At 38.4% G+C, this 27679-nt stretch overlaps 1 protein-coding gene across 2 annotated transcripts in view; it reads left to right on the top strand.

Moving 5' to 3' along the window:
• The window catches only part of RIC1 (RIC1 homolog, RAB6A GEF complex partner 1), an 82078-nt gene that overhangs the window by 23234 nt on the left and 31165 nt on the right, over nt 1–27679 (top strand). Inside the window, exons 4-10 of one of the 2 annotated variants that reach the window (XM_045020485.1) lie at nt 15952–16059; nt 19738–19880; nt 20150–20283; nt 21956–22047; nt 24829–24917; nt 26582–26726; nt 27267–27315. In XM_045020485.1, the coding sequence (XP_044876420.1) occupies nt 15952–16059; nt 19738–19880; nt 20150–20283; nt 21956–22047; nt 24829–24917; nt 26582–26726; nt 27267–27315 (760 nt within the window). Of the gene's footprint in view, nt 1–15951; nt 16060–19737; nt 19881–20146; nt 20284–21955; nt 22048–24828; nt 24918–26581; nt 26727–27266; nt 27316–27679 lie in introns of both variants that reach the window. The other variant, XM_045020484.1, reaches the window with a different exon arrangement.

Raw genomic sequence — 27679 nt, 5'->3', positions numbered from 1 at the left:
GCAGCTGCAATGATGCAGTGTGTTAAGGTGTAGAGCTGCCCTTAGTAATTTTATACAAAACTTTAGAAATTGTTTGACTTAGTTCCTCTAATAGAAATTCAAGAGGTAAATTGGTGGAAGACTTTTCTTTGATCAAGAGGAGGGCGTTATGCTGAGTAATTGAGATTTTAAAGATCTATTTATATGGGCCCACAGTGTGTGCATGATACTTCTGTGGTCAAATACAAGAGATGCCAACTGTCTTGGGGCCTGCAAACTATTTCGCAATCCTGCTAAGATTTAGCACATGCTTAACTTTTAATCAGGTGAGTAGTCTGAGTTAAGTGAGACCATTTGTGTGTTTAAACTTAACCCTCGATTTTTTTGCAAACACATGCCAATATTTCATTTATAATTACATAGTACTGTACTGAAGTTTTTGTATTAGGTTATTAAAAGTACATCAGCTTCATATATTTCTGAGGATCTTCTAGAATTATCATGAATGTGATTAAAATTTTTCTGTTTTCTTATTTTCTTGGTTGCGTTTGGCAGTGCCTTATCTATAGTCGCTTTCTGGTTTTCCTGTATAGTTGGTCAGGACTCTATTCCAACTTGGCGGAAAGACCTAATTATATTGTAGGATTGTCATAAGAGGAGCACCTTTTCCATCTCCTCCTTTTCCTCACATGAATCAACTATCCACAAATCAGCTGTCTGAGATTAGAAACAAAATGGTGCTTCCTGGAAACACAGTCTTCTATGTGCAGCAGATTGGATACCTGCTAAGAACAGCTTGCTGGTGGGTTGGCTCATAGTGCTATTCTGCATGTTTGAGCTGTATTTTTAATCTTTAAAATGAGTTTATTTCCAAGATCAGTTTTTGTTTTCCTGTTGAGATTTAATTAATGTGTGTTTTAAATAGATTCTAGTTAAATAGGACTTCACCAAATTACTTGGATTTTATTTTCAGTAGTCTGAGCAATGCAGATAACCCTGTTTTAGCCCTGAAGCCACCTAGATCTATGGATTCAGACCAAATTCCCACCCAATCTCAGGTCTCTGGGGAAACCTCTGTTGTAAAAATAATTTACTAATTGGTAATTTCTTGAAATATCAAAAAAGCTGTCTAAAGTTACATCTTCAAAAGCCTCTTATAGCTGCATTAAAGCAAAAATTATATGAATGCTTTCAGTAATAAGTTAGAATGCTTGTATCAGGTCTTCATTTGCATCAGATAGATAGGTCCTTACATCCTCATACTTCGTGATCTGTACCAGCTTCTGCTAAATTGTCAGCAACTACAGAGGATTTGGACAGTGTTGCAAAATGTATTTCTGCCTCCATTTGGGAAACAAGCACTGCTAATGGCCATCAAAGATCAGAACAGTTGGCTCAACTTTAATAAAGAGTCTTTAATTTCAGACTTTGGAGTGATAATTAAGAGCTTTCAGTAGTTTAGAGAATCTTGCCTTATTAAATTTCTAACTTGCATTTAAAAGTAGAATTTCATAAACTTCAACATAAAGATTTTACATGCCTAAATCGTAAACATCCCTATTTGATGCAATTGGCTCTAAAGAACTGGTTTCTGATTTTATCCAAAGCAGGTAGTTTTTGTGGAAGTGTCTTAGTAGAAAACCAGGCTGACTGTAGCTCATTTGAAGCCCCCTGTTAAAACCACTCAATTTAAGCCTTGAATTGGAGAAGCCAGGTGCCTGGATAAGCGCATCCCATATCTTTAAAAATGCAATTGAATACACTTGGAGAATTAGAAGCATAAAATTACGGATTCTGTAACTTTATGTATTCCACCAAATCTAACCTTTTTAAAAAAAAACTTCTCAGTTGAGTAGATACAACCTTTATAAATTGATATTAACTGCTACATGGTAGCCAAGCTTTACAGAAAACTGGGTCCAAACAGATAACATATCTCCTAAAGCACATTGTTCTCATTAAAGTATTAATTTCTGTGTCTTTACCCAGACTGAAGACTGAGTTTAATCTATCAAATTCTGCTATTAAGGTGCTCTTACTTCTCCACTCAATTTTTTCCCATTACGGGGTTTTTACCCCAAAATTTTCCAAGGCAGACTTTTCATGAGAATATTGCCTCTGCTGGAAGGAGTTTGGGCTTAATTGCTTCATCCCCATATTTCCTTTTAATTTGTCAGCCTTCTCCTTCTTTGGAGGTGTGAATATTGAGTCGTGAGTATTGGAATGGTGTTGAATTATGAACATGTAGGGGAACACCCAGTTTTGTAGACAAATTATAATCATTCTATCAGGCACTGCATGCAAATACAGGAAAAAGTCTACTTATTAAGTGAGCATGGGAGGTTTTAAAGATCCTATTCTCTGGGAACTGAATTCTTGTTGATCTCAACTTAGCTAAATAAAATGAAAGAAAATGCCAGTGTCATCAGATGGTACTTGGTTTTCCAGCCATTCCAGTGTACAAGTAGATCAACACCAAGGAAGTCCGTATGAAATTGCTAACTACTGATCACAGTGTGGTACTTACTGAAAGTTTCTATGCTTTCTTGAGAACAGAGCTCCCATGAATGGGGGTAGAAAGCTCTTCCCCCACCACCTCATCTCTCTCACCCACCCACCATGAGAAGAACTTGGGCAGAGTCACAGACTGCAGAGAGCAAGTGTATCTCTGAAGAGGCTAAGTGTGCCTGGCTAAGATTGAATGGAATTTTGGGGAGAAAGAGTTGTTTGGTCTCATCTTAGACTCTGACCATTGAGGGTTTTTCCCTGTGTGCCATGGCATGTTTGTGAAACCCCTGTAATTCTTGAACTTCATCTGTGGGCTACTATTGGCTTCTTAACTTTTGTTCTTTTTTGGTACAGTTGCCACTTGCAACATCTAGGACTTGTAGTTTATTTTAATAACCAAGAGCAGGATTTATTGACTTGCTTTTGAAAGGAGATTATTTTACTTCATAAGAGAATCCAAAGGTCCTAATCTTCCTCCTGTGCAAGAGGATCCTTGTTTTTTAAAATGTGTGTTTGGACCTTTGCCCAAGTCATTAGTGGCTACATACTGCCAGTGATCCATGTGTTTTGCACTCGTTAATGTCTGGAAGTTTCTTGTGTAGATTAAGGGCAGGAAATTTCTTTAGCTGCTTTGGCACATAGGGCTAAATGACTGATCCATGGAAGCAGATTGTCCTAACCTCTTGTATAAGTAAGAAGATCTAAAATCGTCAGCTGACTGTGTCCGGTAAGCTTGTCTTTAACAGTGGCAGATTGGAAAGATTTGGCAGCCCTTTGAGGGACTTTGTTGTTTAAATAAATGTTTTTACAACTGGTTTACATTGATATTGACACATCCAACTTTCAGGTGCTTTCTACCAGACTTTTAAGATACAAAGTGGGACCCAGGTAATTAGTTGAAAGATGACATTCTGGATTATTGATTCTATATTTGTCAAATATTGTCAAGATGGTATTAGTAATAAGAGTCAAAAAACTTTCTACCCTGACAGTGATAGTCTGACAAATGGGTATGTTGAGATTAAGCATGTTTAGTTGTAGTTAAACAGAATTTTACCAGGTTGAGTACTGTGATCCTCTCAAACAATACTACTTATAACATTAGAGTATATAGTGGCTACTTTCAACTCTGTAATGCAAAGCCAATCAGTGTAAAAAGTGTCAAGGATTATGGGATACTAGCTGTGTCCTGTATTTAACTCTGTTGCAGAGCACATCACTTTTGGATATTTCAACATTTTCATGAAAATGAGCATTATTATGCAGCTCAGACGAATTAAAGTTTAAACAGCTCTTGTAGAAACTTAACTTAGATGTAATCAGAGCCATTTGTTGGGGGGTGATGAAGGTGTATGTGGCCTGAGGTTGTACTGGAAACTGGTAGTGAGAAAGGAACCCTACTCTTCCTCCTTAGAATCATAGAAATGTAGGGCTGGATGGGACCTTCAGAGGTCATCAAGCCCAGCCCCTGTGCTGAGGCAGGACCAAGTAAGCCTAGACCATCCCTAACAAGTGTTCATCCAACCTGTTCTTCAATGCCTCCATTGGAATAACTTGTTCAGGAATTCTATGGCAGAACTGGGAATTGAACCCACATCTCCTGAATCCTAGGCTAGTTCCTTAACCATGTAGATGTCCTCCTCCTTAGAGCTGCTTCCCGAGTCAGGGCATTAAAGATCTCCTACCCAGAAATGAACTGGTTTCTGTCATGAAAGAGAAATTCTGCTCTTTTTGTTGAGGAGTGTGTATATGTGGCAGTAGTTGAGGGAGGCGCTTGTAACACCATCTGTTGCATTAATACCTAGGCACCATCTGAGAAGTAACCAGCTTCATTGCTGTTTAACTTTTCTCCCCACTTCCTCCAGATACTCAGGGCTATGTTCTTCTGAATTTCTTATTCCCTCTGTGATGGGTTCCCTCTGGGGTGCCACCTGGAACTGGGGTACCACTGACCCTTTTGACCCACCAGTCTGGGTTCCCTCTCATACTGTGCTGCTGCAGACACGCTTCTGGTATTACACTTCACCAGCATACACAGGTAGGGACACACCCAGCTGCAGTTACATGCAGGCTCTCTGACCAGCCAATGTATGAGAAACAACAATAGAGAGGCTACAGCCAAAATAATCACCAGCTTCCCAGCCTAGGACCCCAGAGCAGTACCATCCTGCCAGTTTGCCACCTCCTCAATATGGAGAGGAATATGCAACAGCCTTTGACCCTTGAGCCACGATTTCCCATGCATTTCACTCAAACTCACTGATTTAGAGCAAACAAAAGCAAGTTTATTAACTACAAAAGAAAAATTTTGAGCGATAGCAAACAATCAAGGCAGATTATCTAGTAAAAAAACAAAAACACAAACTAAGCGTAACATACTAGAAGATCAGATTTGAATTAACAATCTCTCACCCTAACTGATGATACAAGCGGACTGCAGAGTCTTAAGGCACAAACTACATTTGGTTTGCAACTTGGAATCCCCAGGTGTTTCATACACAGACTAGAAATCCCTTTAGCCTGGGTCTATTACTTCCCTTAGTTCAGTCTTTGTTCCTCAGGTGCTTCCAGGAGTCTTCTTGTGTGGGGAGTGTTCTTCACCAGATGGTGTCACTCCCCTGCCTTATATAGCTTTGCATATGGTGGGAATCCTTTGTTTCAAAGCTTGGTTCCCAGACCAGTCTGTGGAAAAATACTGACATCCCAAGATGGAGTCCAGCATCATGTGGTCTCATCACATGTCCTTGTAAAGTAATAGCAGCCTTTACTCACAGGCTGTTTGGAGCGTTCTCAGGAAGGCTCATCACCAGGTGGGAGATAAGGTTCTCCTAAGGCCTACTATATTTTCCTAATGGCCCATTGCCCTGAATAGGCCCTTCCCAGCCCACCAAGTCACACATTTATGCCTAAAGTCACTCTTTAAAATTGGGACTTGGGTCTAAATCACCTGTACTCCTGAAAATTTTACCCACTGATACTATCTTTTTTAGCAAGATTAAACGTATAGAGATTGTTACCTTTATCATTGAGTTTTCTGTGATTTAGTAGGATAAGCTTAATATTGTCAGAGGTTTGATTTTTATACTCTAGAATATCAGCATCTGCATCAAAGGAATGAAGTGGTACATAGTTATTTGAATACTACATAACTTTTGTCAAAGCATTTTTGGTGGGAAATAAGCTTGATACTGTACTAGACTGATTTAGCTATATGGTTCAGATAGGTAGCTGTTCTTCATTGGCCAGTTTTATACTATATACGAAACTAAATCTAGGCCAGTTACACCTTCCTTTGTTGGCAACATAGGAGTTATATTAGGACAGTATTTGCTAGCACATAAGTCTGAAGTTTTATACCATGCATGTTAGTCTATGAAACTCTAGTTGCCTGAGCTTGCTAGGCCATACACTCAACTTGATGGCATTTGTTTGTATGCAGTGTGGGATCTTTTGAACATGATATATAATCAATCCAAAACTTTCAGGGAATGTTCTTGGCATCCTTGGTTAGCACCCCACTGATTTGGAAATCAGATTACCAAAAGATTGAAAATGGGGAACATATGGAGCTCCTGCCATCTGTTTATCACAGCTGGAGTGTCAAGCACCTTCTCAGTTGGCTGTACATCAAACTGACTGAAATACCCGTTAACACAGTGGTCCCCAACACGGTCTCCTAAATGCGCCCGCAGCATTTCGGCGGATGCTCGACCACCGCCATGGTCCTTCGTCTGGTGCCCGCCAGACAAAAAAGGTTGGGGACCACTGCATTAACACCTTCCAGCATAATACTGCCTCTATCTCATCTCTACTTATCCTCCCAATAGAGTTTAACGTGTTGAAATCCTGAATGAATTTAGGTAAGGTGGGAGGGGGATAGGGTTGTGCCCACAGTCCTGGCATGGGGGTGGGAATGTGGGACCCTAGTAAGGAGACACACAACTCCTGGCAAGGAGAGATTGACACCCTGGTATAGGGAGAGAAGGGAAGCCAGCCCATTTCATGGGGAAAAGGTAACGGGTGGCAGGCAGAGCCCCTTCCATGAGGAGTAAATGGGGACACATGCAAACCCCTGCCATGGGAGGCGAAATGGGAGCACACAAAGCCCCTCGTGTGGGAAATAGAACTCTGGAATGGGGGAGGGAAAGTGGGGGCTCATAGAGCCCTTGCCACGAGTGGGGGAAGGGAGGGCATGGAAATATGGGTGCACGCAGAGCCACTGGCATGGGGCAGAGAATTCAGGACCCTGGTATGGGTGGGACACAGAAACCCAGGAATGGGGCACGCACAGCTCCAGGCATGAAGGAGCAGGTGGAGGAGTTACAGGGAGGTCCCCGAAATAAAGGGGAATGGGAGAGTGGCTCCTAGGGATCTTCTGGAGTGGAATGGAGAAATACAGGGAACCCTTGGTATGTGCAGTGAGCTTGGCCTATGGAAGCTACCAAGTAAACAAACTAGTTGTTGTCTCAGTATTTGATGCTGAAATATGCTTGTTTGTACATTTCCCTCAATCTACAGTAAAATCCAGTTCATAGTGATTCAGGTTTACAGATGGCATCCTCTAAGAATTCACTTTAAAAGCTTTCAGCCATAGTTTTGCCTGTATTGTGAACTGGGTACCATTCAGTTAAAATGGCTTTTGTGAAAATTAAGTCTAGAGAGTGACCTAGTTTGGAATTGTTTCAACTGGATTTAACTTGTTTTATTGCTTTTATACAGTTGAGGCCAAACAGTTTTCAGAACCCTTTATATAAAACATGCTAGACAATGAAGTGTCAGTGAAGGGTCACTTTTCTAATGTAGACACATCGATGAAAACTGCATTAAAATGTGCCTTATAAAAGACTTATGACTGGACACTGACTAAACTGTAGGCACGAACCATGTTTAAACAGTTAATCTAAAATGGTTTAATTTGTCAGTGCAGCCAGGATCTGTCTTACATTCATTGCCTTTTGGAGTTCTTTGTCAGTAGCCAGGAGTGTCACAAGTGGTTGGGTGGAGATTTGTCTTCTCATAATTTGCTTATGCAATATATAATACGATTTCTTTATTTATAATGCCTGTCTCTGAAGACAAAGTTTTTAATGTCTGAAGCATCAAACTACCTTGCAAAGGTGTTGTGGAAAGGACATGTTTTGGCAAGCATGATTTTACATTCCATGAATGGCATGATCACAAAGATTTAGTCTTGCATGTTGGAGATTAATTTATTTTTCTGCAGGTATTTGCTGGTTAGCCTACTGAGGGCAATTCTTCGCATATTCTTGTGTAAATTGAACATAAGAACGGCCATACTGGGTCAGACCAAAGGTCCATCAAACCCAGTATCCTGTCCTCTGACAGTCGCCAATGGCAGGTGCCCCAAAGGGAATGAACAGACAGGTTATCATCAAGTCACCCAATCCCAGCTTCTGGCAAACAGAAGCTAGGGACACCGTTCCTGCCCATCCTGGCTAATAGCCATTGATGGACTTACTTCCATGAATCTGTCTAGCTCCCTTTTGAACCCCGTTATAGTATTGGCCTTCACAACACCTTCTGGCAAAGAATTCCAGAGGTTGACAGTGCATTGCATGAAAAAATACTTTCTTGTGTTTGTTTTAAATCTGCTATCTATTAATTTCATTTGGTGGCCCCTTTTTCTGGTATTATGAGAAGGAGTAAATAACACTTCCTTATTTACTTTCTCTATACCACTCATGATTTTATAGACCTCTATCATATCCTCCCTTATTCGCCTCTTTTCCAAGCTGAAAAGTCCCATCTTATTAATCTCTCCTCATACGGAAGCCGTTCTATACCCCTAATCATTTTTGTTGCCGTTTTCTGAACCTTTTCCAATTCCAATATATCTTTTTTTGAGGTGAGGCGACCACATCTGCACACAGTATTCAAAGTGGATTTATATAGAGGCAATATATTTTCTGTCTTATCATTATTATTGACTCCAGCATCTGTGGACCAAGAGTGATTTGACAATTATGGAATTTAAATTGTTAAAACTTTATCTTTCACTTGTTTCACTGCCTTCTGACATCTGGATCTGCCTGTGTGCAATGCTTGCATTCTGTGCATTTTCTGGTTATGACAGCACCTCTCCCAGCTTCCCTAAAAAGGAATCCGTCCATTATGCGTGAGCTAGTTTTAAAATAATAAATTCCATGCAGCTTCTAATAGGCTTCACATGCCTATAAATTATAAATGATACTTGGACAATAAGCTCCCTCTTGGACACCACTCTGTGTTCATCCTTACTGATACAAGCACCATTATATTTCTAAAATGCTGTGTAGTACTGCTTGTGTTCAAATTATTAATTCTTCAACTAAGGTATAAATTCACAATAAACATTTGAGACAAATCCCATAATGAAGTCCTCCAGAAACACCAGAGAAGACCATACTTATTTTTTCTTAATATTTGTTAAGCTGAAAATACCTGAGTAAAAGGGGACTTTTATGGTGGGATGGCTCAGAGGGACCATTTCAGGCCTGTCTCACAGATTACAAAGAAGCAAAAAATACACAAATCCAATTAAAAAAAAAATCTTTGTAGCTCATTTTTATGGACCCTTGGGTAGTTTCTGCTGCAGGCAATTGTGACCTCTATATAATGCCTTCCCCATGGCATAATACTTGATGCTGGTTAGTTAATAATGGCACTATTTAATGTTCAATAATTTGTAAATATCAAGTAAACCACAAAAGTGTCCCGGCAAGGTGAAGATGCCAGGGCTGATTAAGGCTGGAAAGGCGGTATATTTCTGTAGTAAGGTGGACTAAAGAAGTAGTGGGAGATTGGTGCAACAGGCTTTTGGATGTTTGTTACACATTACCTATCTCTCTTCAGTAGAAAAAGAATCACTGTATTGGTGTTTGCATCTTCATTTAAAGAAAAAATATCTTTTACGTACTGGACTGATGGGGATTCCTGGGAACCCCTTGCTAACATTTTAGCAACACCAAGTTGAAAGAGAGGTTAGTATGCTTTCTCTGCCTCTGTTGGAATTTACCTCTTTTCTGGATACCGTTTAATCATTTCTGCTAGCATTGACTTATCACAGGGCTCATTTTAAAAATATTTCTGAAGGATTAATTATTTTGCCTTTGGAATGGAGCAGGTGTATCAAATGGCAGGTATTCAGATTTTTTCGTCATGGAGGTCTTCATGCTCCTTCACTTCCCACTCAAAATTGTACAAGTTTGTCACTGTGCTATGCTAGTCTGTTCAGCATATTTTTAGGAACAGAGTGCAAACATTTCCAGTCAAGTGGAACTCATTATATTTGCCGAGTTCTGTTGCTGCCTTTGACTAAAACTGAGCATTTTTTGTTGAAATAAGAAAACCTATTCCCTTCATCCCTGCATCAGTTTTTTTGATGAAAGCCATTGACTTCAGTGGGAATGGTATCTCATGCTTCCTCTCGTACCTCTTTCCCTGCTTATATGCAAGTAAAGCTCTTATTTTGCAAGTCCTGTAACAAATTTCTGTGTGTGTTTGTTCAGATTTTCTGCCCTTGTTTACAGGATATACCTGCATTGTTCGGAAACAAAATGGAAACCAATGTATTAGTCTGGGGAGGACAGTGTTGCTCACTTACAACAAGGAATGGGGTTGGAGATGGGAAAAGATGAAGACAAGTGAGAGATTTTTGGAGAAAAGAGGTTCAGCAGTTAAATGGGAATTATTTTTAAACAATTTAGTCAAGTTAAAGTCTTCTCACTTAAAATATGAATGTCATAATTTGGAAGATGCTTCTCTTAGCTCTATAATAACCATATAGTACTCATGATCTTAGCTGTGCAGTGAAATAGATGCATCATAGGTGACATGAGACTGACTTATAATTAAAATATATTTAAGTAATTATTCTGTGGTCTGAAATCTTATCAAGATAAGAATTTGTGCCTCTTTGATTCTTTATGATGGATTAAAGAATGCCTGAAAGCTGCAGTCCCCTTCCCCCATTCTTATATTTTACCATAGAAATATAAGGGACATAAAATTTTGTCTTCCTGATTTTTCCAAAGGCCTTCCTTGAATCACAGGGATGTAACGGGAGTATTCTCAGGTCTTCACTTTTAATGATCAGGAATGTTAAATCTTTAACAGACAGGCTGAGGTGTCAATGCCTATTTTTCCTTCAGCCTTCAATAAAAGGGTTAATTGTGAGCGGATGTTTAACAGGCTTAGCATCAATAACAAGGGGGAAAGGAACACAAGCCAGAATAGGGAAAGAACAGGCTAAATAATATTTAGATGAGTTATATTTATTCAAGTTGACAGGTCTTGACAAAATTCATCCAGATACTTAAAGTACTAGTTGGAGCAGTCTCAGAACCAGTAACAAGTATCTTCAGGAACTCATGGAGGACTGGAGAAGGGCAAATGCAATACTTACCTTTAGAAGGAGGAACAAAGAGGACCCAGGGAATTTGGTTAGCCTAAATTTGATACCTGGAAAGATACTGGAACAAATTATTAAACAATCCGTATGTAAAAGCTCCTAAAGGATACTAGGTGACACATAATAGCAACATAAATTTGTCAAGAATAAATCATGTCATACTACCTAATTTCCATTTTTGACAGGGATGGGGGGAAGCGGTAGACATGATGTATCTTGATTTTTAGTAAGGTTTTTTGACATGATCTCACATTAAATTCTCATAATCAAACAAGGGAAATGTGGTCTAAATGGAATTACTATAAGGTGGGTGCACAGCTGGTTGAAAACCCATGCTTAGAGTAGTTATCAGTGACACCCTCCCAGTCTGACAGCAAGTATCTAGTGGGGTCCCTAAGGAGTCTGTCCTGGTTCCAATACTGGTCAGTATTTTCATTAATGGAGTGGAGAGTATGCTCATAAAATTTGAAGAGGACACCAAACAAAATCAGAGGTTTTAAATAGTGAATAAAATCCAATTTTATCTCTCAGGTTGCTCTTTCATGGCATCTGACATAATTCTGCCAGGCCTTAAGTCATCCAGGGCACTAGTCAAGACGTGAATTCCCAATGGAGAGGAAGAAACGGAGAAACCCTTTGGGCCCTCTGCTTACCCTGTAAAAAAGCAAAAAACCTATTAACCTATTTCTTCAGCAAGGGTTTTTTCACTGTACATTTTAATGCAAGTAGAGTTCTGCAGAAAATGTGTCATAAGCTCATAGACATTAAGTTCTTTGGCTTTTTAAAATGTTTTCATCCCTCTTAAGTGCTTGTATGAAATCACTGCAGTTACTTAGAATTTAAATAGAAGTGCAGTAGCTGCTGATGTGGCAACACAGAAACATTCCTTCCTGCTTCTGTCAGCAACATGCATTCACGGTTTAAAGGTCAAAGTGATTTAAATAGTAAAACCGACTCATGAAAATGTCTGTCATTTCTGAATACAGTATAACTTCTGGATTTTAATACACCTTCTTAAACCACATTCATATTACATAAGAAAGAGTGTTTATCTTTTAAATCAGAGAATCTGACGTAAGAATTAGAAAAATGTCTTCAATGAACAGAGAGGTTACAATGTTAACTTAAAACATAAAATATTTTTGTTGAATTCATCAAACTGCGATCTGTCTCTCCCTTTGTGGTGTTTGGACAATAGGAGATGCATTCTATTTGCAAAATTATAATCAGCAGTTAATGAGCAGTAATTAGGGGTGAATAGAATAGTGGAATTACTTGTAAATACAGTTCAAAATTATCACTATCTTTTTGAAAAAGATGCTTTGTGGCTTATGAGAGTTCTGTTTGTTTTCCAAAGGAGCTATGACTGCATACACCAGCGGAGATTTGGTGTTCCTTTTCCAGCAAGCAGTGATGTCTTCAGTGTTTTTTTTCTTTTAATCTGTATCATTTATATTCTCTCCTAAGAGAGATTTGCTGTTCTGCAGAAACAATGCATTCATATTAACTGGCTCCAGATGTCAGTGTTTGTATTGTATACTTCGATGAGGACTGCAAAAGACTTCTTCTCCAAGCAGTGTTAACATTGAATGTGTACACTAGTTTTTTCCTGAAATTTCCTCTTTACTATAGTTCAGTGGCTCTCAACCTTTCAGACTACTGTACCCCTTTCAGGAGTCTGATTTGTCTTGAATACCCATTACAAAACCAGACACAAAAATACAAAAGTGTCACAGGACACTATTACTGAAAAATTGCGCACTTTCTCATTTTTACCATATAATTATAAAATAAATCAATTGGAATATAAATATTGAACTTACATTCCAGTGTATAGTGTATATAGAGCAGTATAAACAAGTCATTCTCTATATAAAATTTTAGTTTGTACTGACTTCACTACTACTTTTTATATGTAGCAGGGCCACCCAGAGGGGGGGGGGCAAAGGGGGCAATTTGCCCCGGGCTCCGCAGGGGCCCCCAAGAGAACAGCTGAGGCTCCCGCCTCCGCCCCTTGCCTGGAGCCTGAGCACACCAAGCGGCGTGGGGAGGGGGCGGGGCTGCGAGCTCCACGGGGAGCTCAGCTCCCTCCGCTCGGCCCGGAGCTCACAGCCCCGCCCCCTGACCACACGGCTCGGAGCAGGGCGGGGCTCAGGCCCTGGCGGAGACACGCTGCAGCTGTTCAGCGAGGCGCTGAGGCTCCGAGTGAGGAGGGAGCCGGGGGTAAGAGGCTGGGGCCAGGGGGGTTGGCTAGGGGGCAGGGAGTCCTGGGGACAGTCGGGGCAGAGGTTGGGGGGCCGGTCAGGGGGCAGGGAATAGGGGGGATTGGATTGTGGGCATTCCGGGGGGTGTGTGGCTAGGGGTTGGGGGCAGATAGGGCACAGGAAGCAGGGGTGGGGTCCCAGGGTGGTGGTGGTGGTGGGGTCTCTGGGGGATGGTGAGGGGATAAGGAGCAGGATGGGTCGGGGATTCTAAGGGGGGCAGTCGGGGGCAGGAAGTGGGTGGGGGTTGGATAGGGGGCAGGGCCAGGCTGTTTGGGAGGCACAGCTTTCCCTACCCTAAAGCTCATTCAGCAGTTTGAGGCTTGCAGAAGAGCCAAGCTGTTAGCTTTTCCATTAGGGCTACCATCCCTTTCACTTCTCAAATGCCAAGTTATAGTCTATATTTAATTTCAGTGCCATAGGGAGATTCATATCAGGGGAGGGTAGCTTCATTTAAAATTAGCCACCGGGAGAGGGATCACATGAGAAGAGCAATATCCTTCCCAACCCTACGAAGGGAGACCCCCCCTCCCCTGCATTCCCTGAGGCTTCAGAGGGGTTAATTCAGTGGTTCTCAAACCCCAAAATGTCTTTGCCCCGGGCCCCCTGAATTCTCTGGGCAGCCCTGATATGTAGTCTGTTGTAAAAGTAGGCAAATATCTAGATGAGTTGATGTACCACCAGGAAGACCTCTGCGTACCCCCAGGGGTAGGGGTACGTGTACCCCTGGTTGAGAACCAGTGCTGTGCTATAGATGTAGCTCTGACCTTGGAAGACTAGGGTAGAACTGCACTCCTGTGAGTTGATGTTACAGGAACAACCAATGGAATGGTAGACAACAGTGAATTATGAGGCTGTCTGCTGTATTTACTACCTTTGTTTGTTAAAACACTGCATGTTCCTTGCTAAATAATATTTCTAAACAAAAGCTGTGGGATGAATCCTGAGAATGTGTAATTGAGAGAGACTCTCACCCAAAGGACAATGTTTTCTGCAATGCTTATGCAGTGGGGTAAAGTTTAGGCTGTTGTGGTAATGTTAACCTTGTCTGACAAATTTTCTTTCTCGTGTGACTTTTTTCAAACAAACCTGGGGTTATTTTTTGTGTAGAATTTTGTGTGTATGAATCATAAGTATAAATTTATTGAACACTTGGCCATACTTGAATTACCTTCTGTTGTGATAGCTTCACAAAACTCTGGATTTTGGATGGTTTGCAGAAGTGCTCCTGCAACAGTGTTTTAATATGCAAATTCGACCATTTTGTGTTGCATTTCAGCAGGATTGAGCTGAGGTTTAAAATAACTGCAAGTTTATGGCTAGCAGGGAAGAATTAGGGATGTGAAACTTGACAAAAAGTTAAGATAAAGCATTTCACATCTATAGGGTGCTAGACCTGATGGTCTGCTGTTAAAGCAGGGGGCTGGTAGTTGGACTGCTTTGTTCTACTAGCTCTGGCACTGACTCCTGGGACCTGTATGCCTCACATTTTCCCATGTGTGAAGTAATAAATGCTTTCCTATTTCTCATGAGGTGTGATGCAGAATTAATGTTGGTATAAATGTTGAGTCCTCTGAAAAGCATTGTTGAAATGCTTGTATCTTGTTAATGTGTTAACCTCCGTAATACAACAAAGACCTGCTAAGTCATTGTTTGCAAAACTTCATTCTTCAGAATCACCATGAGAATTGGACTCTCATCACCTTTCAGAAAAGATTTAGTAGTAAACTTTATAGAGAAGTTTCATATGAAAGATACCATTAATTTTATAAAATATACAGCATTGTGTGTGTTATAGCATTGTGTAATAAACACTAAATCAAAATTGACATAAGTAATGAACAAAGTATATTGTCACATACTAATAAACAGCATTCAGACAGATACTCTGGTTATGAATGAAAATTATCAAGGCTGAAGTATCTCATATTTAGGCTGGACTAGGATCATGAGACTATGGATACATTCACATTAGATTTATTCTAACTGCATTCAAAATATTTAACTTTGCCAGTGTCACTTATTCTTAAGTAAGCATCTGCCAGCAATGTCCCTCTGCCATGTACATTGGCCAGGCCAGACAGTCTCTACCTAAAAGAATAAATGAACACACATCAGACATCAAGAATTATAACATTCCAAAACCAGTTGGAGAACACTTCAATCTCCCTGGTCACTCGATTACAGACCTAAAAGTCACAATATTACAACAAAAAAACTTCAAAAATAGACTCCAACGAGACACTGCTTAATTGGAATTAATTTGCAAATTGGACGCCATTAAATTAGGCTTGAATAAAGACTGGGAGTGGATGGGTCATTACACAAAGTAAAACTGTTTCCTCATGTTTATTTTTCCCCCTACGATTCCTCACACCTTCTTGTCAACTGCTGGAAATGGGCCATTTTGATTACCACTACAAAAATTTTTTCTCTTCTGCTGGTAATAGCTCACCTTAACTGATCACTCTCGTTATAGTGTGTATGGTAACACCCATTGTTTCATGTTCTGTGTGTGTGTGTGTGTGTGTGTGTGTATGTGTGTATATATATATGTATTTTTCTACTGTATTTTCCACTACATGCATCCGATGAAGTGGGTTTTAGCCCACAAAAGCTTATGCTCACATAAATTTGTTAGTCTTTAAGGTGCCATAAGTACACCTGTTCTTTTTAAGCATCTGTAGTTACACTTCAAGAGAAAAAACTGAGTGAGAAATGTGGATCTGTATAATCATTACCACTTGAGACACAATCAGCTTATTTCAATTTAATGTTTGATTTTTCTTGTAGAGGAAGCCCACATGTGAAGGGGACACCACGTTATAAGGAAGAGCAATGTGCTCCTTCGTTAAATCTAGAGATGAAGAAAGTGCTGGATTTGCAAGCATCTATCACCAGGTGTGGTATATAATCATACATGTCTCTAGAGTTTCTGCCTCAATAATAGAGCTTGTTGGGTTAAAAAGAAAAAAAAAAAGAGTGGAACCAGAAAATAGACCAATGAAAGTAAAATCTAAGTTGCTAACTGGTAGATGGAAAGTAGAAGCTTACTTGCACAAATACTTCACCTCGGCGCTTGTCTACAGGCCTTGTCTATGGTGTGGATGTTTTGCCCTGGTATAGCAGCATCAGTACAAACATCTAATGTAGACACTGCACAGGTGTAAAAAATTGCTTGTACTACTGCTGCACATCTGCACACCCTTTAGAAGCTCTTAGCTATTTTTTAAATAGCTTTTCTATATTCTGTTTTGCTCATGCAAAATACAGAGTAGTATGGTAAACAGAACAGTGGTACCAGTCCTCATACCTACTAAACCTGCTAGAACAGAGACAAAGGCTGAGTGGAGAACTTGACCTGTGAAGTCCAGGGAAAGCTTCCTTCTTCCATTGGTGAGCACATTCTCCCCCCCCCCCCCGCCCCAAAAAAAAACACGCTGAAAGGTACTATGTTGACGTATCCACACTGTGCTCAACAGTAATACAAGACGAAAGACCTATTTCCTGCCCTGAAAGACTGTCTAAACAAACATCATAAATTTAAGCGCACTGGATTGCTCAGAAAGAAATTCAGTCTGGATTGTTTATAATAGGAATGACTTTTTTAAAGCTGTAGCACTGTGGGGTAGTGTCTGTTGGTTTTATGGAAGTGATTTTTTTCCAGATGGAACTTCCTTTTCTACATCTGTGAATCATGTACTCATCCTCTTTTCTTTCAAGTCCCAAGTGTGTAGGGGTGGCATGGAAGAAGGCACAAAAATGATAGTGAAAGAAGAGGGAGAGAGGAAATATAAACACAAGTCATAGCTGAGTTTTAACTTCCATTTAGCCGCCTCTTTTCAGGGGTGCTTGTGTGTACTGAATTGTTAGAGAGCTTATTCCTTCAGTCTCCCACTTCCCTGGTCCTCGCATCAACAGAAAGCAACAATACCTGAAGTCCAAAGGTGCAAACAATTCAATGTTTATTGGGGTGAACTTCCAGCAAACTTAAATCCAAGTTCCTTTTTCCTTATTTTCGAATCCCAACTTCCTGTTTCCCCTAATTTATATAGTAATATTCTTAGCTATACCTTAACCAATCATTCTACTAACATTTACCTAACCAATCCTAACATATTGTAACATGATTAGCTAGCCAATTATATCCCACCACCTTAATTAGTTTACACCCAGCAAAATAATTATACAGCACACAGAAACAATCACAGAACCAGACAGAATCCATGCAAATAAACATAGCAAAGTGGGAACTTATAATGACAAAACAACACAGAAGTGAGGATTTCACAACTACATCTATACAGACATACGGGTTTCGCAGCTGTGTCTTTTGATAAGTGAGTTCTTACCAGACAGAAAACTATCAAACTAAATTTCCTTTTGCATCTTCTAGGCTCTTCCCTTTCTCTGGAGGTGATAGATCGGATCACCTTCCTAACAGCCCCAGATTGCCTTATTTCAATATGGCTAGTTTGAAATGTGAGGATGTGACTGCACGCTTCCCAGCTCCTGGCTGCCTCTTAGCCAAAGGCATTGGCCTAAGAACAGGGCCTCAGACTGTCACAGTGAGAGAAGGCCCTTAGACAGATTTTGTTTTATCATTTAGCTAGTTATAGAGGTATAAACATATACCTAAATTCTTAAAGTATAGGCCTTTCCAGACAGGCTTGAATATCTATATCCTAACATGAATTATATACATAATGTATGCTATATGCATAGTTTTGTAGAAAGGAAACCTCTATTTCTGACTCATTCTGCAAATATTTAAGGAACACAAATCAATGTTTTAATTTTTACTAAGTTATGAATAGTGTGTTGTGGAATTAAATGGGTAGGGCTGCTTCAGATGTGTGTTTTTTAGTTATAGCAAGCAAATTTTGATACACGATTATGAAAACTCAAAAATAGCCTTAGAAATCAGAATTAAATTTAGCAAAGGATTATTTCAGTGTCTCCAGTATAAATTCTGTATTTGGCTTGTGTGCTTCTATGTAGAATTTGGCACTGGGTTCAAAGTGCCTATAAAATATTTTGTTTGGGAGAAAATAAACATCTTTTGAGTGATTCTTTGCCTTTATGAGGTGGAATGATATGTTAATTCCACAATGAGAAGGACTCTTTCCAGGCACCCTCAACTTCTGCAGATTCTAGGACTTCATTTGAGAAAATTAAGTTTTTTAAGTTGTTGATAGTGAAACATACATAATCAGAGTTTACAGTGATAAAATGTTTTCCTATGTCTGTATGCAAACCGTTCTGTTACATCTGCCTGAGAGCTTTGCAATGCTGAAGCAGAGTTTTGTTAGTTTTAGCTGCTGCCATTCAGTATCCTGTGAGCAGTAGTGAGTTTGAAAAGAATCTAGTAACCTTCACTCTACATACCCCTCTGCCCACTTTTATAGAAAGCCAGGAGGCTCTGGATGCAGGGAGGAATGGGCACTCAGCTTTATCAGACACCTACATTTGCCTAAATAGTCCAGGGACAGCACCCTGGGTCAGAATCCTAGTATTGTCCCTTTTCCCAGCAGAAGATTTCTCATTGAATGGGTATTGGCTATGGGTAAGAGCACCCCTCCAAATGTTTGACCTTTTGCCTAATAGCCTCTTGCTATTTAGGGGTCTGGTAAATTTCCTAAATCCTTTGTGGAAGGGTGATGAAAATGAAGGGGTGTGCATTGGTGGATGGGTGGAAGAGTGAGCGGGTTGTAGAGGAAATACAGGATTGAGGGTGATAGGAAACATGATGTTGGAAGGAAGAGTGATAGGGAGTGAGTAAAGGAGAGGAAGAAAGGAGAACACTGAAAATAACTTGGGGAGGGGTAGAAAGAGACCATGTTCTGTTATAGGAAAGAAATGGAACTGAAGCCAGACAGGCAAAGTGTAACACAGGTTGCATTTAAAAAAATAAATTAAAAAAAAAAAAGTTAGTAAGTGAAAATTCAGTACAGTGTGTAATACAGCATACAGGTTTTAGCTATTTTAGATTGTAGGGAGCCTGGCTTTTGGGAGGGGTTTAGCAACAACAGGTATTTTTCACTCTGGCAATAGGTATAGGTCTCAGATTAGCAGCTGTCACATAAAGCCTTGATAAGATAAACTCCTCTTCAAACAGGAATTAATTCAGGGAAGTCCTACCGCCTTTGTTATACAGGAGCTCTGACTAGATGATCACAGTGGTCCCTTCTGGTTTTATAATCTCTGAATATCAGTAATCTGGTATGACGGTTAAGTAATTGTTACTTCCAATAATTTTACACATTTCTTCCACTTTCACAAAAGGAAAATAGTCTTCATCAGGAGTTCAGATATCCGTAACACTGCTAATTTATCCATTCACTGTTCATGAACTCTGAATTCTCGGAGAAGTGGAAACACCTCTGATATTTTGTTAGTTCAATATCTTGATAAACCTTTTAACTGCATACTACATCTTCCACAGTGTAACTTGAGTAACTGCTTCCAGACATCTGTTTATCTACAGTGTTTTAAAGTAGCGTTTTGTTTCATGAATAGTCCTCTGAGTGTTTGGTTTAGACAACCCATCTCTGCAGAGTAACAATTGCTTTTCCTCAGTTTGCAGTCCATGCTGGAGGATCTACTGGTTGCTACTGCTGATGGATTGCTCCACCTTATTCACTGGGATGGCATGACAAATGGAAGGAAGGCCATCAACCTATCTACAATACCATTTTCTGTGGACCTGCAGTCTTCTCGAGGTACTTTCCCATCTCTGTCCCCATCCCCCCCTTTATTGGTTAGATACCATGGAAAAAATACCTTCTGTACCAAAAAGCTAAGTCTCATAACCTTTTCTGCCCTAACAACTGAAGAGGAGAGTTTTTTTTCCTTCTGTAAATATAGATAATCTAGCCTATTGTACTGAGATCCTATTACATACACAGAGAATACTTGAAAGATTGTAAACTCTGGCTAGCAAAATGATTGTGATGACAGTTCTTAACAATTGCCCTTGTTTCATCAGCAGGTTCATTCTTGGGCTTTGAAGATGTACACATTAGAGATATGGAATATTGTGCCACACTTGATGGGTTTGCTGCTGTTTTTAATGATGGCAGAGTTGGTTTCATTACCCCAATATCAAGTAGATTCACTGCTGAGGTACGGTTTACTTACTGCTCTTACGACACATTTTTTTCTTTGTAATAGGTTGTCTTTGCGACTGTTTTCCCCGTCTCTTGATGTTAATTTTTCATTTTTAAATGAGTTCTTTACATTCATCTGAATTCTTCAATATTAGCTGTAGAGCCACTTCCACTAACATAACTGGTAATATGGACAAATAAAATTACTGTAGTCCATAAAAATCACTGGAATTAATCATTTTTAGGGCAGGAAGTGTGGCCTTGTGGGAAAGCACAGGACAGGATGCTAAGAGATCTGGGGACAGATAGAGAACAGGTGAAAATTGTCATATTTCTCATTAAGTCGATGAAACTGTTACAATTTGTAACAGCTCAGGATCTGTCATTTTGTTTATGTTCCCAGTTCTGGGGTTTTATTCCTGTTTCTGCTGCTAGTTTCCTGCTATAAACAGGGAATAATAGAATGGGTGGTTTCCCCAGCTGTGCAATACCTCGTTAGGCAGAATACCACCTCTTATTGATTTAAGTGCTTTGAGAGGTGACTACACTTTTATAGATATGATTTCTAATGTTTCTATTAGAGAATTATGATCTTTTCTGAGATGTTTTCTTCACTTTTAATTTAACCTACAAACTACCAATACAGGGGGAAATAATTATTTTCCTTAACATTCAGATATTTTGGGGCTTTTTGCCTATTTAATAATATATTCAACTTTGTTTTGTTAATTTCCTTACTTGACTTTTTTATTCTCTACAGAAGGCTTTTTCAGCTTCCTGGATTTTATATTGCTTACATTTTTAGTATTATCTAGAGCCATCAGTTTCAGCTTGGATTTGGTAATGCTTTTTACTTGCATGAATCCTTGCTTGGTACATTCTACTTTTTTCTGTAGTGCTATAAAAGCACATGGTTTACGATAAATGTTATAAACCTGTTTTACTTTGCTTAACCAGAGCTCTCATTAAATTAAAGCACATAACCCAGATAATTTCACAGGCATTTTTACATATCATGCCCCTAACTAAATTTTACAACAACCCTACAAAAATGGAGAAAGATGTCAGTTTTTGAGGCAAACTGCGCTTGTTACATGGTTTTTTAATTTGTCATTCCTGTAATTTAAAAGACAAACTTTTAGAACATATCAGTGCCTTTAAAAATATTCTGGGCTTTTCCAGTGTAGAAGTGTGATCTATTTTACTAAGAGCTATGATAAAAGAATAGAGCTCTGACTTGGGATCTCTAAGTGTCTCAATGCCTCCATTAAAATATGGAGAGCAACATTTTAAAAAATGTTACAAAATATTGTGTTCTCAAGTGGTAAAATTCTGTTCTTTTGCCATATTTCAAAGAAGACGACAGATACGCTTTGCTTCAAGCTATCAAGATATAGCATACATTTGAAAAGACATTTATCTGGACATAATTTCTATCTTGAAAAAGAGGGGACATCTTAATTTTTTTTTTTTAAAATGTAGTTTTTAATTCCTCTTGGCCCAATGCAGGAGTCCCTCCTCTAGTCTCAGAGCACCCGATGTCTTCTATGGTCATTGGTCACATCTGTGAATTCAGTGGGAGATCCACGTATGGAGGGATGCAGATTGGGACCACTTAGATGAATTAATGTGCTACGTAAATAACATCTCTTGAAGCCACCTCTTTTTTTTTTTCATCCCCCTTGCAGCAGCTCCGTGGTGTTTGGGCACAAGATGTTTTTGATGGAACTTGTGTGGCAGTAAATAACAAATACAGATTAATGGCATTTGGATGTGCCAAGTAAGTTCTATATTGCTACTCTAAAGGTCTGATGGGAAAGGTTTGGGGCTTTTTAATGAAACATAGACAGAGTTTCCTATATTTAGTACTACCTTATAAGAGTACAAAGTTGCATTGTTGGAACTTGTAAACTAATGAATTAGGTGTTCTATTGTAGGTAGAACTTTTTGCTCTGGCTTATAAAGAAATGTCAAAATGTCTTAAATTACAATATAATGAAGCAATGCCCCACAAGTGAAGTATTTTTGCTAATTTTTTCTATAATAAAAATTAAGCTTCAAGCTTACTGGAGGATACATGGGGCATATTACAAAGTAAACTCTCAAATATAAATACCTCAGTGATACAGACTAAATATGGGAAATGCCACTGGTTATAGTATTTCTTTAATGTAATTTGCTATATAAATGTTTAAATTGGATTCTTTGTCACTTCAGGTGAGACACCAGGGTTTCCCCATTTTCTGTTCCCACTCTGTTCTCAGAAAATCATTGTCCTGAGTTTTTATTCTCATCAGAGCTGCCATTGAGATTTCTTGAGTGGCATGACATGTTTTTATAACTGAGTGCACTTTCTCCCTGCATCTTAAGAGCAAACATATTTTTACCAATAAACTTTTTGAAGATAAAAATAGTACCTCATATTTCTTGGATGAGATTTTTTTCTTTTATTTAAATGACTGAATTGCCTGTTTTGTTTTTTTACCTTTATCTTCTACAGTTTTAGAAGAGTTTAATAGTTTAAGAATTTAAATTAATTATGGATTTAAAAAAATTATAAGCAATGATGGGACTGCACTTTGTTACTAGCAATGGAAATACAAATATACAAATAAAAGCTATTTAGAGAATTTCTCCAACCTGATTTATTTTTAGCCATGTGGTCTGTACTTCTAAAACTTGAAACAGATTATCCATGTAATAATGTGAAGGCAAGGTTTAGAGGGGACTTTCTACCATTTTTTTAACGTCCATCGATTCATTTTCATTGATTTTGTTCCCCCCAACTAGAAGAAACACCATGAAAAGATATAAATAGTGTACCATCCTTCTACTGATCTATTTATTATCTGATCTTGTTAGATGCTCAGCATCCTGGACTGCCACTGAAGTGCTCAATTTTACATATGATAGGATAGTTTCAGTACAGTTTGTGTGTATGCTATACTTTTTCTCCCAGTAAACATTGAATCATTTGAGAAGTACACCACTATGAAGAGCAGAAGAGAGACTTATTCCAACTGGCAACTTCTTTGATCGAAGGAAGTGACTTCACTAATGTGGTTCTTGCTTCTGGTTTGTTTTTTTTTAGATTTTAGTTTACATTTTTATATGGTTAACTATAAATACATTATTTCCTTTGCGGCACTACCACAGAGTAAAACTCTGAGCTGTGCAGCTAATGGATGTTAGGATGTACATGTAGCTCTCTACAAACACTCCAAGATGAAACCGTATGCACTTTGTTTTTTCACCACATCTGAACTCCTGTTTTTATGCTTTTTTTACCAGTATTAAACAATGCTGTTTAAAACTAAAGGGGTTTTGCCACTCCTGTAGTTTTCCTATTATTTAAAGACATTTGTCTATTTTCTTGCTTCTATACTTAAAGTATAAATGCAACAATTTGTAGAAAAAGTGTATGAGGGAAGAGGAGTCACTGCCAGTGAACTAGCAATTGTACTCTGTTTGAAACTGCCATTTTACTCACACTTCATTTCCAATTTTAAAACTTTTTAAATAGGCTTCAGGAGCAGGCTTCTCAAACTAGCGGGATTGGTTTGGAATAAGATGTGCGTTTTTTAAAATCAATAGGGCTAACACATGACTAGAGAACACACATTACAGCCCCTATTGACAGAATACTCCATTCTGTAGTATAGAATGTAAGCTGAGAAGAGATACTTAGCAAATTTGCTAGGTGGCTGGGCACCTTTTACACTGAAAAGTTGAAAATATCGAAACTCTCTGATATGCTAAACTACTGTCTCGCCCCTCCTCCTCCTCTCCATTTCAGTTCTCCTTGTTGGGTATAAATTTCTCTCACCCATGGGGTAGCTATTTTCAGAGCAAATTATAAGAATTTGGGCCATCTGTGTGTTAGTCTTCCAATTATCTGTCTGCTTTTGGGCATATGTTTAATTAAATACTTTTGTATTCTTTTAGTTCTTCTCCTTTCTATGATTTGTACTAATTTTATTTTATTTTATTTTTGAATAATAAAGCACCCTTTATATGCCACTGGGTAGTACAAGACAGACTTCTGGCATCAAATCAAAAGGTCTTCCATGGGGATTATTATGAACTTGGAATCCATGTAAACATTTACAATGTAGAGAATGTTTTCATTGATCCAAATAGTATTCAGTGCAGTGGTAGTTTCATAAATCTGTCTTGAGTCCTACATTTCATGTTTTAAATGTTAACTGACAGTGTATCATTCTCCAGTCTGCAAGAAACATTTTAATCCTAAATATCAAGAACTTTTAGTATTAACAACATGAGTATTTTACTAGTTTAATAGCAATTTAAAAATCTCTCATGTTTAATTGTATAATTTCTGCTTTATGATAAGAATTTAACCTGTTAAATATGGTGTAAACTTGAAACTGCCTTTTTTATCTGCTTTTAAATACATTGGTGTTTATGAATTATGAGTCAGGCACTTTTGTGAACTGAGGGCCCCTTTTATACAATCTAAATATCAGTTTTTACATGTTGTAAGAGTTACTTAGGTTTTTAAAAGTTTGTTTGAGCATAAAATGTGTCTCATCTCTTCCAGTGGCTCTGTGCAAGTTTATACAATAGATAACTCCACAGGAGCCATGCAGTTGTCTCATAAGTTGGAGCTGACACCAAAACAATATCCTGGTGAGTTCATATATGCTAACGTTCTTACCAGAGTTTGCAGTTGTGTTTTATGAAGATCATGCTGATTTTATGGAACATGTAAAATTGTGTGAGTGTCATGTTTCTTGTAAATATTCTGAAAACACAATGTAATATTTGTTAATAATTGTAACTATCTTTATGCTATGATTTCCAAATACACACAATTTAAAATAGAACATTGATTTTTTGTCACAGTGATTTGAAAAAAACCTCATTTTGTTCTTGCATGTTTTGAATCCACCCACTATTGCATTTTTCAGGAATTAAAGAATATTGCGTATACTATCCAATGCTAGTAAACATGTTAGTTATTTATGATAACAAGTTTGTTTTATTAGTATGCTTTTACGTGTGTGTGCTTATGTTGGTCTCCTGGGTGCTTTTAATTGACTGATTTGGATATAGTTGTCTTGTGAAATAAGTCAAAAGTTTGCAAATGAGGTGTGGATCTCTTATTTAATAGCTTACTTTAGTAAGATTTAGATAGGAATGCTTTAGTATTTTCCTTTTAAAAGATGTAAATCTTGGTACTTTACACACTACTTTCTTATTAGGTTTTAAGTCCCTCTGCTGGCCAAGTGAGAAATAACATTGGACTAATTGTAGTAGAAAAGTTACGTTCTGTTGTTAGGTCTTCCTTAATTCCTCCCTATGCGTAGTCTGTACAGCAGCACAAGGTGCACTGGCTAGATAATACACAACCTGAACAATACCAAACTCTAGTCTTGCTTGACCGCTGTATTTGGATGTTGACTTTGAATACAGGATTCAGATTTCCCTTCCCTCTTTCTCCTTTGATATAAATACAGAACAAAATCCTCTTTTCCATTGCTACTCTGATATATTGTAAGAGGGACATGAAGTATTCTTTGTCAAAATGTGTCGTGAGTAAATCAAGTGGTAAGAATTTGCATAGTGGACTTAAGACAATTCACAACATTTCTGTGTAGTTCTATAGAAAACCTTGCAGGATCTTCCAAATTCTAGCAAAAAATGCACCAGGAATCCAGTGCACTTTAGTTGACTGCTCTGCAATGTTTCCTGAACATTAGAGAGAGTAATTTTCCTCACAGTAGGCATAATAAATATGAATGGACCTGATGGGGAGAGATAGTTGAAGAGGTAAATATGCATGCCTTATACCGGTTATGCCTTATACTGGTTCTAGTACAAATGTTTCAAGAACATGTCATCCATGTGAAGATATGAACCTTGTAATGCTGCCAAGGTCAGTGGGGACCAAGTATGATCTAATGAGTTAAGTGCTGATTGTATAAGCTAAAGATGCCTAAGGGCAGCTGTAAAGTCTTAGCTTTCCAAGATATTCTTTTCAGAATGTAAGGAATTATAAATATATTCCCTTTGAGTAAGTGTATTTCCACCCCTCATGTACTTCAATAGAGAATTCCCATGATTTCGATCAAATCTTGGGGAAGAATTCATATTGTGGTGTTCATATCTTTTTCATTCCTTTTTGACATGCTGAGATTTGTGAAGCTGAAAAGGATTCTAACTCAGCAAATCAGAAAAATAACAAAACGTTCTTGTGTTTAATACAAAACTCTGTGCACAACATGGTAAAAGCAGCTAAATCATTATTTTGAAGCTTTTCATGTATGTTTTCCTGTATGTTTTGTTAACAGATATTTGGAACAAAACAGGACCTGTAAAACTGATGAGGTGGTCTCCTGATAACTGTGTTGTTATGGTTACCTGGGAATGTGGAGGCTTGTCCTTATGGAGCGTTTTTGGTGCCCAGCTTATCTGTACTTTGGGAGGAGATTTTGCGTGAGTAAATATCAGCTAGTTACAAGAACGATGTACCTTGAAAAAGAATCTCTGCATTCTTTCGTATTTGACTTCTCAATCACTGGACAATTCTTTAAATGATTGATTAGTAGTTTTAGATTTCCTCAAGCTATTTTGTGCTTTCCTAGAGGCCAGAAAACACTGACCCAATTTAAGCAAGGAGGAAGGTTTGAAAATAACAGTACTGCCTTTTTTGAGGTAGTCTTTGTGGCCAGCAAAGCTCATCACCCTAAAGAAAAACTATAAGGAAAATATTAACGTCCCCTTTACTTTCTGTAAATGGCATGCTACATTTTAAGAGCATCCAGTGTAACCAAAAGCAAGAACTTAGAGAGCTCTTGCATTACAAACAAGTGGCAGTGGCGTTGCATGTAAGCAGTAGCATGAATCAAATAGACAGTATGGCTTGAGCCTTGAGTAAAAATATAAATACTAAGACAATGCTGACATAGCAAGATTTTTTTTTTTTTACTGTGAATCATTTTAGTTTCAAGTCAAACTTATTGTGTTCTATTTTAGTTATCGGTCTGATGGTACCAAAAAAGACCCTCTAAAAATCAGCTCTATGGTAAGTACAATTGTAAATAGCAACACAGTAAGAAGTCTAGTTGAGTCTCATTTATATACTTTTTATTAGAAAAAAATTCAGGTAACCCACAGTGTTTTTTTCAGTAAATTTGACAAGTAGCTATACTGTTTCATTTTGTTTTTAACAACAAAACAAACAAACAACAACAAAAAAACACAACTTCAGTTTGTCTTAAACTGATTACTAGGCGTGTTTTGGTATGCATGCTTAACCATAAGGGTAAGGGTTTATTTTGGTATTACTCTTAATTAAGGATGAGTAAGATAACTAGTTGAGCTCTCTGGCTTAACTTTTCTATTTCATGCAACTTGGAACAATAAATAAGCCTCTCTGCCTCAGAATA

Source organism: Mauremys mutica, chromosome 6 (genome assembly GCF_020497125.1).
Source record: "Mauremys mutica isolate MM-2020 ecotype Southern chromosome 6, ASM2049712v1, whole genome shotgun sequence".
Lineage (NCBI taxonomy): Eukaryota > Metazoa > Chordata > Testudines > Geoemydidae > Mauremys > Mauremys mutica.
Note: the sequence above shows the minus strand (reverse complement) of the source record. Positions and strands in the feature narration are given on the sequence as shown.